The sequence below is a fragment of the Monopterus albus genome, unplaced genomic scaffold (genome assembly GCF_001952655.1).
Source record: "Monopterus albus unplaced genomic scaffold, M_albus_1.0 scaffold120.1, whole genome shotgun sequence".
In the NCBI taxonomy this organism is placed as follows: Eukaryota; Metazoa; Chordata; class Actinopteri; order Synbranchiformes; family Synbranchidae; genus Monopterus; species Monopterus albus.
The window spans coordinates 1,126,353-1,140,530 of NW_018128000.1; the positions used below are offsets into that span (position 1 = coordinate 1,126,353).

Consider the following 14,178-nt stretch of genomic DNA (forward strand, 5'->3'; position numbering starts at 1 on the left):
GGAACCCGCCGAGAGGCAGACGGGATGGTGGGGAGAGCAGCAGCGGCGGGAGGTGGACCGGGTTACACAACGATCCAAGCTGCCGCTTTCTGAAATCTACATTAACTTTGAAACGGGATTATGAAAGGAAACCCTCCAGCATGTCTGATCCGAGTCAGTGGTCTGCGGTACCAAGCCAGAACAAGTCCCATTTTGTTCCGGGAACGCTGCTAAAGCGCTCGAAAAGGTAGTTATCAAGAGTTTGACATGGAGGTTGAGGTAGTTTGGCGGTTTGTTTATGTTTTTTACGTTAAAAGGCATTTATAGATATCAGTGTTCATGTTGCAGCTAGTCTGAATTCAGGTTCACTCTTATTTAAAGCTTCCAAATGGACGTTGTGTAAAAACAGCAGAAGCTAGGTCCTCTCTGTTCCTCACAGGAATGTGCTGTAACATTAATCCTGTGTTCTTTCACTGTAACGCAGGAGTTTGTTATATACACAGCTTTTGACCATACATTACTAAATGTAGCTACTATAGTTTGCTCCACGGTTAATATATTATCACAGTAACTACAGTACTACAGTATTGAGTTTTCTTTGTTCAAATGAAGCTAGATGTAACATTACAGCACAATGGATAAAGCCAAACTGTAGGTTCACTTTCCATTTCATGGAGTGTCACACTAATGGAAGATGAAACATGCACAAATAGCCTATATAGTATTTGCACTTATGTGTTTACAATGCTGGCTGCTTAGGTGAGTTTAGAGTGCAGTTAATTGTCTGTCATGTTTACTGTAAGAGTACTGGAGGTAAACCCTGCAGCTATTAACTGTCTCATGCAGGGTGTATCACTGCTCACTGTGGACTAGGGCTGCAACTAGTGATTATTTTCATTATTGATTGACCTGTCAGTTATCTTTTTGATTAATAGTTACAACTGAATGACAAATCACAATCTCCCAGAGCCCCAGGTAATGTCTTCAGGTTGCTTGTATTGTCTCCCTAACAGTTCAGAACACAAAGATATTCAATTGGCAACCATAGAAAAAAGGAAAGCTGAAAATCCTCATCAATTGAAGTAGATTGAAAGGGCTGTAAATAACATTTAATCTGTCTCTTCATTATGTTGTTGGTCAACATTGGTGTTTATACAGTTGTAGAACACTGATGCCCTGTACAAGAAGGGCCAGAGCCATCTCCACTTTTTGAGGAGGCTAAGGTCCTTTGGCATGTGCGGGGCACTCCTTCAGACTTTTTATGATACTATAGTGGCATCTTCTGTTTTTTACGCTGTTGTGGGCTGGGCCGGAGGCAGCACGGACAGGGACAGAAAGAGACTAAACAAGCTGGTCAAGAGAGCTGGGTCTGTCCTGGGCTGCCCCCTGGATTCCATCGAGGAGGTGGCGGACAGAAGGATGCTGGTAAAACTAACATCCATCATGCACGACCCCTCCCATCCCCTGTACCACACAGTAGAGGCTCTGAACAGTTCCTTTTGCGCAAGACTGTTACATCCCCAGTGTAAGAAGGAGCATTACTGTAGGTCGTTCCTCCCCACAGCGATCAGACTGTACAATACATCACTGCAGGGATAAGCTAGGTGAAAGTATGAGGGATTATGTAATAGTCAACTGAGGTGCAATACTCAAATCCTGGGGTAAAATGCATGGTTAATATGCACATATGTAAATTCTGTTCTTGATTATTCAAATACTTGATTCTGTCTTTTTGAGTACTTGGAATTTATTTATCAGGATGTGTGTGTGGTGTTTGTTTCTCATGGTGTTATGCTGTCTATTCTCTATTGCTGCTTGAGGTACTGAAATTTGTTTATCAAGATATGTGTGTGGTGTTTGTTTCTCATGGTGTTAATGTTGTTCGTTCTCCATTGCTGCTGAAACACTGAAATTTCACCATTGAGGGATCAATAAAGTACCTACCTACCTACCTAGAATATAATAAATTGTCTATCACAGTGTGCCAGAGCCCAAGGGGGTGTTTTGTGTCTAACCAACAGATCAAACCCAAAATACTAATTTTACTTGGCTATAATGCATGACAAGTAAAGAAACAAATTATCACCCTTGAGAAGCTGGAAACAACTATGTTTGGCATTTTTGCCAGAAACATAATTATCTAAATATTTGCATTTTTTCTCGGTTGATTATTCACCGAGTCATTTTAGCTTTAGTAACAATAAAATGAGAATGTTGCTAGTCCAAGTTTGCCCCTTCTCTTCAGGACCGGAGGATTATTTATCCCTCCCACCCTTTACACACAAACACACACACACACACACACACAAGGCGGTGAACATCTGTGGCTCAAGCTGGGCCTGCTGTTGCTGTCGCTGCATACACTGAGTGTGTTGACAGGAGGTTTCCTCTATGTGTTTTGGCTCTCATCAGTTTTCCCCTCTTCATCTAACATGATCCTGCTGGTGTGCCCTGCATTTGCCTGCAGATTAGAGTTACATAAACATTTCTCAAGGCAGAGCTGCTCTGCAGGTGGCAATCATTTCATCAGTTGAGTTAAGTCTCAGTGGGCACAGACAGAGAAAGCTCAGTTATTCTAGCTAAGTATCATAAGCCTCACCTGTACAAGACCATAAAGTTTTTTTTTTTTTTTGCTAACTGCAGAAACTGCAATTGTGCAAGGACATTCATAAACTTTTAATTTGCTTGTGTTTGATAATGCCACCCCATCTGTAACACAGATGCATTGTTCATTGTTGCTCAGAATGTGAGCTGTGAGAGTAATGTGATCAGCATTTTTTCACTATATTTTGGTCATTTATCAATCAAACACTTAAGTGGGAAACAGAAAATCCCAACCAAAAAAAGAACAGCCAGTTTCAGTCCTAAAATAGGAAAAAGAAGGAAGTGACATTCTTATACTTTTATAGTAGTAAAGTGCAGTATAGTGTGTGCCAGTGTGGCATTGCCAGCTGTTCACACCCTTATTTACCTGGTATATTTAACAAGCAAAAGCTACAGCTTCCAACTGGAGGTAAACTGGTTTGCCTGCCGAATGAAACTAGGCCTTTGAAGACATGTGCCAATGCCACATTTGTTGGACACACACACCCCAAAATCCAGTTTGTTAGTCAAAATAGCTTAAATTAAAACTAAATAGATAGCAAAAGGCTGCCATACAGTGTGGTTGTTAGTTGCAACCGACCCATAATAATCATGTTCTAATTGCACATTCACAGCACTATAATATTTTGATGTCAGTGTATAGTGCCCTTGTCATCATGGGTTTGGGGTGATGTGGCACTGAGACAAGAAGGGACCCCAGATTCTCTCATGTCCACTTTGTTTGCCAGGCCTTTCCAGGCGAAGGTGTTCCATTTGTATCACAGACACCATTTGCTTTAGCCAATGTTCAAAGCTGGTTGTAGTGGTGGATTTCCAGGTCAACAGTATTCGTTTTTTCGCAGCCACCATCCCAAGCTGCAGAGCTGTCTGCACGTCAGACATAAGTCCAGGGGTCTCTGTGGAACATCCATATATTGCAAGATCATGATTAGGTTTGATGTCCCTGGAATAGCATTTAGAAAACCATTTGAAAATGGCAGACCAAAATCCAAACCGTTGTGGACAAAACCAAAAGAGATGAGCTAAAGAACCCTCAGCAGAGTTACATTTATCACATTGAGAGGACACTGATGGAAAGATCTGGCTCAGCTTTGTCTTTGAGTAGTGCAGCCTGTGAATTACCTTATACTGAATAAGTTTGTAGCCGGTATTAATGAAGCAAGAATGAACCTGAGTCAAGGCTTTCTCCCAAAGCTCCACTGGCACGTCTGCATGTAAATCTTTTGCCCAGGCTTCATGAAGATAATCAGAGGAGACCGGAGTGGTGAAGCAGTCTACAAATTTTGAAATTAAATGTTTGGAGTCACGAGCAAGCAATAAGTTGTCATAGAAAGGGTAGGGAGATGGAAGAGATTCAAATGCTGAAACCTATGTTTTACAAAATCCCTTATTTGAAGGTAGTGAAAGAAATGTGAATTTGGGATATCATACTTGTTACATAATTGAGCAAACGATGCAAAGTACCCATCAATATACAGATTTGACAAAGTTGTAATACCTTTCCTCCTCCAGATTGCGAACGCTCCATCGAACCGGATGGACTGCCCGGATTTGAATAAGGGGTTTTGACAGATGGAAGCATATGTAGAGTCTCTAGGAATCCTATTGGCTACTTTAATTTGTCTTAAAATTAGCAGTGAATTCCTTAACACAAAATTTGTCTTGAGTTGATTTATCTAGAGTGGGAAATGAAAACAACCATGTGCAAAGAGAGGCATTATCAACAGATGATGTTTCAAGTTGTAACTAAGAGGGAATGTTCTCTTGTCTCTCCTTCAATGAGTCTCCATGATTCCATTAGGTTTTTATTTTATTCCAGTGAGGTTAGCAAGCAGTGCTGCACAGGAGATTGGACGTCCCCATTTATGACAACACCCAGTTCATACCTAGCCTATTTGTGGTTTGCACACAAACACCACTGTGTTTTGGTGTTTTTCAGATGAATTTAGTGTGCTTCAACAGTCAGAGCATAATGGATCACAGTCTGTGTCTTAATCTGCCCAGACTATCACGAGTCTTTTATGTCCTCAAGCTGCTGTACAATATACACAGAAACATACACTTGGGCATAAACGCAACTTGAAACACTGCATGAGTCAACCACAATTATAGGTGGATCAGCGTAGGGCCAAAATGATTACACCCATCTTAAAGGCATACACCAGGTTGTTTGTCTCTAGTTTAGCTTCAGTGTAACTTATTTAATGAATGAGAGGGACATCAGAATTATTCACATGTTCATAGGTGATATTTTTTTCTGTTGCTCTCTGCTAACATGTTAGCAGATGCCAAGATACTAAACAACAGTTTGAAGTTACTTTTATAAGTGAGAGAAGGAGAATTTGAGGTAGCAGCTTTCTGGAAACTGGTGGGGAAAAAAAGGCAATGCTCTGTATCAGGACTGATGAATGTAACAAACATTACAACACATCTGGCAATTCTTTGTAATTGGTGCTTTTTAATGGTGCTACGACAGATATTACTGAGATGTTTTTCGTCTTTTCACCCCTTTACTCTTTGTGCTACAGCTGTCGCAGCAGCAACAGGAAGAGCCTCGGTGTTGGGACACCATCACCCACACTGTCCCGGCCACTGTCACCGCTCTCACTCCATACTGGTAAGATCCATTTCAGTATTTTGTAGTTGCTAGAAATATTTATATGATATTTTAGAAAAAATGGTCAAACCAGTCTGATTCCAGCTCTTGTAATGTGAGCACAGCAGGATGGACTCATAGGTGCACGTTAGCGTGCACCTACTGTTTAGGCACAGCTTGATACTACAGCTGATACTGATACTGTCACACCCAACATGCTCGGGTTTCTTGGTGTTATTTGATGACTCTCAGCTTAAAATGATGCCATTCTCGCCTGTTTGAGATGAAATGATGCACCTAAAGCACATGTGATGTGAAAACCTGCTTATCAAACAATTGCCATTAAGTAAATTATCAACAGAGTCAGTAAGATTATGACTGTGTACATATTATTGCACAAAATACAGAGAATTTTGAATATCTTTTCAGTGCAGAAGTGTGGGTGTTAATTAGTGAGGGTTTGAAGAAGCAGTGTGAAACTGGGGGAAGTACAGACAGAGGGGAAAAGGAGCCATCTGTGTGTCACGACCCAAGGTTTTATCAGCTCACTCACGAAACTTCCTTACTGTTACAGTCAGATGTACTGCAGAGAGGTAATTATTGTGCAGATTCAAAAGAGTGATTGAATCCTCAAGACCTTATTTTCATTATTCAAGACAAACACATTTAAGCTTCATCTGAATGTTCCCAACCGATTCAAAGTTTTAGTGCAAGGTAAAAGAAATTGCTGTAAATTATTGAGACTAATGACAGAAAGTAAAGATCACAATTAGGGTTAAAACTGTTAGTTGATTTTTGATAATTGATTGTCATTTTTCAAGCAAAAATATCAAACATTCCCTAGTTTGTGGGTTTTCAGCTGATTGGATAATCAAAACTATTCGAAGAGTTGAACTTATGCTTTTAAAAATTGTAACAAACATCTTCATGATTTTCTGACATTTTATAGAACAAACATTTAATCAATACATTTTGAAAGTAACTGGTGTATTAGTCCATAATGAAAGTAATCAGCAGAATATAATACGACACAATAATAAGTAAAGTGTGTGCATGTTTGTTTCCCCATAATCACTCTGCCTTAGTTCAGCCTCTGCAGAACATCTGGACCGACCCTTGGCAATTTTTTCATGTTACTAAAGGAAACTATAATTAAAACTTGAATATTTTAGGTTGTCAGCTTTAATGTTGAAAGTGTTAATTAAGGGGCAGTAAATTTCTAAATAGTTATTTTTGCCTTCCTTCTTTCTGATTCAGCAACAGCACAGAGAGTGCACAGCTTTTTCATGCCACCAAGCAGCTGCACTGTTGAAAAGACTGCTGCGCAAGAGCCCATGTGGATGTGTTCCTTTTTGAGCTCAAGGATTATCTTATCACAGAGTGCAGTCAGGCTCTAATTGGCTAGTCAGCCGCTGGCATCTAAATGAGCGAACTAGATGAGGCTTTCCCCTGAACTGAAACTGTAGATAGGGGCTGCAGTGTTTGAAAAAGTATGATGATACATGGAATCGTTTTGAGTTGGGTTAATGCTGCAGGGCTTTGCAGTGATTGGGCCTTCCTGCATAGATATGATGTCATCCTTTTTTGAGAAATTCTGTGCTGTTTTCATAAATGTATTATTACAGTTGTGAATAGTACCACTAGTAACTTTCCTCTTTCAGCCGCGAGCAGCCCTCTAGACAGCCCCAGAAATGTGTCGACCAGCGCCTGCCTCAATTTTCCATTTGCCCGAAGGTATGTCAACACTTCTCTCCTGAAACCTTTCTCTGCTGGAGTGATGTACATGTTTTGGCTCATCTAAAGAATCTCAAGGGTGGGATTCAAGCAAAATATGTTCTTGATGAAACATTTTAAATTGCCTTTATTCCTTTTGAACTATTAATCAAAAGGGTAGCACTTTTAAGTGGTAATTTCCTAATAATTAGGAACAAAAACAAAAAGCCCGTTTTTACCCTCATAGGGGGAATTTAACTGAAGACTTTTTCTTGCTGATTTGTACATGAGCAAAATATTGAAGTTCAAATGCAGTTTTCCACCAGCGTCTTCTTAAACATAATATTTAGTTACAGTTACAGAAGCTGTGACCACTTTTCATTCCTGAGTTTTTGTGGCTGTTCTTTACACACCCTGGTCATATGTAATTTATTAATATGAACCCGAATGAATGAAAAATGAAATGACTAAATCTAACGCGTGATCACACTCTGAGAGTTTTCTGTGTATGGGACAGAGGCAGACAGTCACAGCAGAGATGTGACTGAGGCTGACTCAGCATGGAGCGCTCAACTCCTCCGGTCTTCTTACAGCAAACTCCTCCTAAGCAGGATGAGTGCAGTTAGACAGAGGGTACCCCTGAAGCCCACTCATGAGTCATTCATCCCAGTTCCCATACCAACGTGCTTGTCTCGCTCCGGGCATGTTTAGCCTACAAGTGAGGTGGCACCTTGAAAACGCCCAGTAATAGGCAATAAAAACTCAAGTAGTTCATGTGCTTTGTGTTTAAAATCAGTGGAAATGAGAAAAATGATTCTAGTTGTTTTTCAGCCTTTAATCAGGCTTTATTAATTTAGTTATCAGGTCTTTCTGAATGTATCCTGGTGTATTTATCATTGCCCTTTAAGCTTGTTGCTTTATACTGTCACTGCAAATACAAATTCACCGCCAATTTGAATGGCGTTGTGGGAGCTTTATTTTAATCTGTGAGTTTCCTGTGGGAATTCTTTGGTAATAACTTGTTTCCTCTGCATGCAAACAGTGTGTTGAATGGTATCATAACACCTAACCCTCAGTTTTAATCCCTTATACTTTGATGTGACTTTTATTTTTAGCTGTTGCGAAATCCAGTCTGCAGACACTACAGTAGCAAGATCCTTTTGCTGGCTGTTCTTTGAAGTGAAGATTTGTAAACTATATCTTCAAATTAATTTTGTTTGCTAGCTCCTCCTTGTATCTGGACAAATCAAAATGGGCAAGGAAGGCAACATTGTCAGCACTGATCCCTCAGCTGAATGCCGGGGGTCACAGGATCATTTGTGCAAGATTGCCAAAACTCACTGAAACTCTTTCTTTGCTTTTCTCTTTCTCCATTGCTGTCATAATCTCAGTCACTTGGCTCGCGCCGACAGGTAGTTTCTTTTCGCTTTTCATGTTTGTGTTTTTAATGTTCAAGCTTCTATATGTTTGTATTTGTTGTTCCCAAAGAAAATTGGTCCTATTACATGAAGGTATTACTTGATTTTCTAAAGCGTTGCTGTGAATAACTGATGATGCAGAGAACTATGTTGTATATGATTTAGGGGGAAAACAGCCTTAAATTTCACACTCTCATAGTCACAGGATGACTTCGTTGTCTGTTATGTAAGGAGTTTGGCATATGAAATGCTAACTAATGCCTGTGCTGCTCGGCGTATGTAACACACATGTCCGTTTCTCTCAGAGCTGAGGGCCGGAGATGGTCCCTGGCATCCCTCCCCTCATCTGGCTATGGAACCAATCCTCCAAGCTCCACTGTCTCAGTAAGTCACCCCAAAATAGGGCACTGGTCTCCTTGGTCAGTACATGGCAGCCAGGCAGTTTTAACACCTCACTCAACTCAAATAACACATTCATTTATGCAATAAAGGACGTGGCGAATGCCAAGGCCGAGATGACAAACTGCTAATTGTTTTCCTCCATCATCTGCTTGAATGAGTCATTGTCCCAGTCTGTGGAACACGGTGTTGGAAATAATTCACACTGTCTGTGTGTATACATGTTTATGTGAGTGTTTGTGTCTGTATGTGTGTGTGTGTACCCTCCCTGTGTTAATTATTAGATTAAATACTTCAAGTGACATTATTTTATGACAGCTTTCCAAGAAACATAACATATTTGTCACATTAAAAATGTACTGAGATCTTGCTTTGTTAAAAATTAAAATGAAATGTAGTAATTCTCTTAACTTGTCCTTCAGCGGGATGATTTTTTTGTTTGCCGTTTGTAAAGCTGATGTAACGATTCTTACGCATACACTTTGTAAAATTAAGCCAATTAGTTGTCCCAACATTTAACCAAAGTTCTTTTGAGTAGGTCTTGAGAATACTGTATACCTTACTTTAGAATAAAGTTGTAGTTGTATTGGTTTAGTGAATGACATAGGCAGCTGTAGTGTCCATTGAACAGTGTGCTGTGTCTGTGGTGAAAGTCTACTGTGTGGAGCTGTTATAAGGATGTTTATTGGGCAAACCTGCCCAGAGGTTAGTGGGGACAATAGGGCTCTTCAGCTGCCCTCTCTGCCCTCTTTGTACTGAGCCAATAGAAAGAGACTTCACAGATGCTGTCCCTCTGGCTTTCCTCTGTTCAGAGCACATGGGCTGCAAAATTAAACGGATTGTCAGTAAAGCACTCCATAACTTGTTCACCGTTTAAAGAGTTTATTCAGCTTCTCAGCAGACATGGAAATAATTTATTGTTTAGATAATGATGCCTCTGTGGGCTTCATTAGTGTTATTATCCATTTTATGGGGGGTGGGGTGTCTAGTTTACTTTTGACTGCTGTTCTAAATCATATGCCATCTAATGTTGTGTGCCTCATTGAAATCCTCTACAGGTGTATAATGAGTTGTTTGGGCTTATGTTGGTTTCTTGCTGGTGCAGGTGCACTATGCTGTTGTTCTCATAAACTACAAAGTCAATATGAATATTCTGTTAACAGTTGGGACCATAACCGAGAAGACTCCGATTTGAGTACAGGGGTCAAAGACATTTTTATTTTTGTTGCTCTTTTGCATGTTTGCCTCTGCCCTGTTTCGACTTGAAGTGTACTTGGCTGAACACATTTCTAGTTTCTTAAACAGAGCAATGCCTCTGAAACAGTACGGTTGACAAGCTTGAAACCGTACTGTGAAAGCTGTTTCTGAATTCAACTAGCACCTTTTTAAATGTGTCTTTTGTTTAATTTCATTTTGCTCATCTTCCATGTTGACCACCAAGGCTGGAAAAGCTCAGGAAGCTGCTGGTCTTTCAAATCCCAATATGTTTTTTTGACTTGTTTTCTGCCTTTGCAAGGCCGTTTCAATTTTGGTGTATTAGTGGATATATAAATACATTTGCTATGAATATAGATGTACAGTCAGTTTTATTTTGAGTTGTCGTAGTTGCAGTGTTGAACTAAATGTCACAGTGTGCCATTGTTTATATCTTTCAGAATCTTACCTGAACAACTGTTATTATTTAGTGTTATTTATCTAAATATTTCATTGGTGTTGGATGAAAAGACGCTAAGTCTTGCTTGTGTTTTAGCTAAATTACTACGAGACAAATGTGAAAATTTGAATCTGATGAAGGTTCAGACAGCTACATTTTCTTGACTGATGGATCCATGTTTGTGCCTGCAGTCCTCCTCATCCTCCCAGGAGCGTCTTCACCAGCTTCCATACCAGCCGACACAAGACGAGTTGCACTTCCTCTTTAAGCACTTCCGAAGCACAGACAGCATTACTGATGAGGATGGCCGACCCTCGACGGTCATACGACCGCGGTCTCGGAGCCTCAGGTAGCAAATCCTGATTTGACATTGCACCCGAATCAGTATTGTTGGCTAATATAGTTTTTCTTGTAAAACATTACATATTGAAAATGGTGTTTACAAGTTAACATCTGCTCAGTATGTCAATGATTTGGATGGTTCCATCCACAAAAATGTTGATAGGTGTGGGCTAGCTGTTTTTCTTCATGTTGATGTTAGTTCTCAGGATTTCCTGACAATCTCTACATCTATTTTTTAAAATTGTTTCCTGGCCTGTAATTCATCTGATGAAATGCATTTTTGTAAAAATGCTGTAATCCCTCCTAAGGGATTAACTACATCTTTGTTGCAGAAAACAACATTTTAGGTTTGCACAGTGATTGCACATTTTGCACAGTTTGTGAGGCCCTCTGTGTCATTATGTACTGTCAGAATGACAAGATGTTTGAGCATCGCTATGACAAAGACAAACACAAGTAAACACAGCATTTGGTATCTCAAGTGCCTCTGATTGATTACACATGCTTGTTGGCCGGCAGGCAGGTGGAAATCTGACTGCAGAGCTGTGTGGTTCTGACAACTTTTGCCTGGATCTGCTCTGCGCTGTTTGTGCGAAGCCGGAGTGCTCTGTGTTCTGGCACCATGGTGTGCTGTGTGTGGGTGTGCTAGCTATCAGAGCGCCTCAGGGATCTAGCTGCTGAACTGTAGTCAAGGGTGGGGGTGGTTTAGGAGGGTAGGGGACCTGATGCAGAGAGCCACGGTGAGCTGTAGCAGTGTGTGCTGGGCGGCACCCATCCAGATAAACAGAGGCATCTTTCATGAGGAAAAAATGGCTTAGGGAGTTTGTTTGCATGTGATAGGTTTTCTCTCCATCTGTTCTTATTGAAGCTTTATCTAGCATGATATTCCTGTAAAAAAAAAATACACCTGTCTCATTGGCCTAAATACTGAAATAGTGTTGAGGCAAATGACTAACTGAGTGATGTTGGCGTCTCGCACAGTTTGGCCAGAAGAAACGCCTGCTGTCAGTACAGACACATATAAATCAGAAACAGCGAATCCTGACAGTAAAATCCACCCTGGTTGTAGCTTCAGCAGCTTAAGAGCTACTGAAATCAAATGTTGGCTCACCATATTGCTTTGGCATTTGTCACTATAGATACTGACCTCAAAAAACCTGTTTCTGTCAAGCGCAAACTACAAATTAAGAGTTGACGTGTGCATGTTTAGTGGGTGTTAGGGTGATTTTCACATGGGGCTGAACTGAATCAAATATTTGGTGTTTCTAGGTAACCAATATGAGCACCCCATCCTGTCTTCATGGCTCAGCTTGAATTGGATTGAGTACCGATAAATGTCCAAATCCATTTTTTGATGAGTTATAATATATTAATCTTTTGTTTTGCCTCTGTTGCAGCCCCGGGCGTTCCAGTGTCTCTTTTGATAATGAGATAGTCATGATGAATCATGTTTACAGAGAACGTTTTCCAAAGGTATGCTCTACATATCTGTGATTATTTGCCTTGAAATCATAAAAAGACACTATGCATCACTCTTTTTTGAGATTGTTGTTACCACACCTTAACAAAAATAACTTTGGTTGTTAGTCCGCCTCAGTAGAATCTAGAGTGTCTTGAAACTCAGTAGGTTTTTCTTTCTTTCAAAGCAGAGTATGGTATAGAAATTGAGTTTGGAAAGGCACAAATCTCAGCAGGTGGGAAATTAATTGTTTAATCACTGGTAACAACAACCATATGAATCCGCCCACAAAAATATTATTAATACTTGGTGCCCTGCATGGTAAAAATCATAAATGCTTGTGCTTTAAATGTCTTGACTTTGTATTTGTATGTGTGTGTGTTTTTTTTGTGTGCACGTCCTCCCCGCAGGCTACAGTCCAGATGGAGGAGCGCTTGTTGGAGATTGTCACCCACTGCTCTCCAGACAGCTCCCTCCCGCTGGCTGACGGAGTGCTGGGCTTCATCCAACACCAGTTGGTCGAGCTGGTCAGAGACTGTCTGGACAAGTCCCAGAAAGGCCTAGTAACTTCACGCTACTTTGCTGAGCTGCAGGAGAAGCTGGAAAAGCTGCTTCACGAGGTGGGGAAACAGCCAAATGATATGTGTCCTGCCAATCATGTGGCCAAAATGGCTTTTATATTTGCAAAAAACAAACAAACAAACAAAACTAAGATAAAACTAAATAAAAACGAGCCCAGTTGAATTGAGTGCTATAGCTTTAACCGTCAGCTGCTCAGCTCCTACATGTGAACTCTTGTGAACTCATGTGAACCTGATGCTCGGATGTGATGAAGTTATGAAAGAGGACTGATCGATGGGGTAAAATGTGCCAGCCATGTCACTCAATAACAGTCTGATAGCTAAAGGCACATACAATAGATCTATAGTGGAAAGTGTCAGTGATGGTGAGAGGTACTTTTGTCACAGGTCTTATTTGTGTTGTGATAAAATGTTAGTTTCTATAGCAACCTCTTCCCCTGTTCCTCTGCATGCTGTCAGACAGAAGGCATGGCCGACTCGCTGTACCTCCAGCTGAACTGATAAGTCTGTTCCCATACAGTGGAACAAATGCTGTCATACACACACACACACACACACACACACACACGACTCGCTCTGTGTGCCAAGGCCACTTTATTAAAAACTCTTTCAGAGATAGAATGACTTTTTCAGACATCTACGTTTTCTGTGGTTCTGTATTCATGATTTGAGGTATCTGTATTTTATGTATACTTTCATTTTGTAAAAGATGTAATTGTGATTTTGTAGGTAAAGATAAAAAAGTGTGTGTTATCCCCATCTGTAGCTTAAGGAAAAACATTTTGACAGTGTGCAGAGGCATTTTATTTATCTGCCACTTGTCACCTCAGGTGCCTCTCCCAGGTGTTTAAAAGCTTTGTGGTTTGACCTTTTACATCAGATACTTAGTAATAATGAGAAGAACCTTCCCTTCTCACTGAGCAGTGAACGTTAAAGAGCACCACCTACAGAAACTTTGTCAAAAGGCGAATCCAAAAAGCAAAGTCACAGTACAGCCTACCTAGATTGACTAACAGATGTTGTTTGGGATTTTTAGTATAGAAACAATACAGTAAAGAGCACTTAGCATGTCGTTTACCAAATAAACTTGATGCTCGTATCCAAACTGACTTAATGCTTAGTTAGCTTTTGAAGATTCTGGGTTTGCAAACGTTCAGTAGGACACATGGCTGTTTGAGAAATGAGTTTTGAGAATTTCTCACATTACCCTACTGTGACATTCACATGGAATTTTTGGTCAGGTGTGACCACAGGGTGATAAAATAACACATATTATCTTAGCCTTTAAAGAAACAGTTTGACATTTCAAAAGTGCTGGCTGTCAGATTTGTTATCTTTGAACGGTGCCAGGATTTTTCCAAAATTAATTGTCCCTAATCACCCGGTTGTAGCCTTCTGTGTATCTCACAGATGAGTCATAGTGATCTTGTTAT

General features: G+C 40.4%; 1 protein-coding gene across 5 annotated transcripts in view; it reads left to right on the plus strand.

The window, feature by feature from the left end:
* Positions 1-14,178, plus strand: part of mast3b (microtubule associated serine/threonine kinase 3b) — a 35,158-nt gene that overhangs the window by 6,554 nt on the left and 14,426 nt on the right. For 2 of the 5 annotated variants that reach the window (XM_020612034.1, XM_020612033.1), the window contains exons 3-9: positions 5,112-5,200; positions 6,841-6,913; positions 8,284-8,304; positions 8,616-8,694; positions 10,555-10,712; positions 12,103-12,178; positions 12,575-12,784. In XM_020612034.1, coding sequence (XP_020467690.1) covers positions 5,112-5,200; positions 6,841-6,913; positions 8,284-8,304; positions 8,616-8,694; positions 10,555-10,712; positions 12,103-12,178; positions 12,575-12,784 — 706 coding nt within the window. Of the gene's footprint in view, positions 1-6; positions 227-5,111; positions 5,201-6,840; positions 6,914-8,283; positions 8,305-8,615; positions 8,695-10,554; positions 10,713-12,102; positions 12,179-12,574; positions 12,785-14,178 lie in introns of those variants that run through there. The other 3 variants (XM_020612036.1, XM_020612037.1, XM_020612035.1) reach the window with 3 other exon arrangements.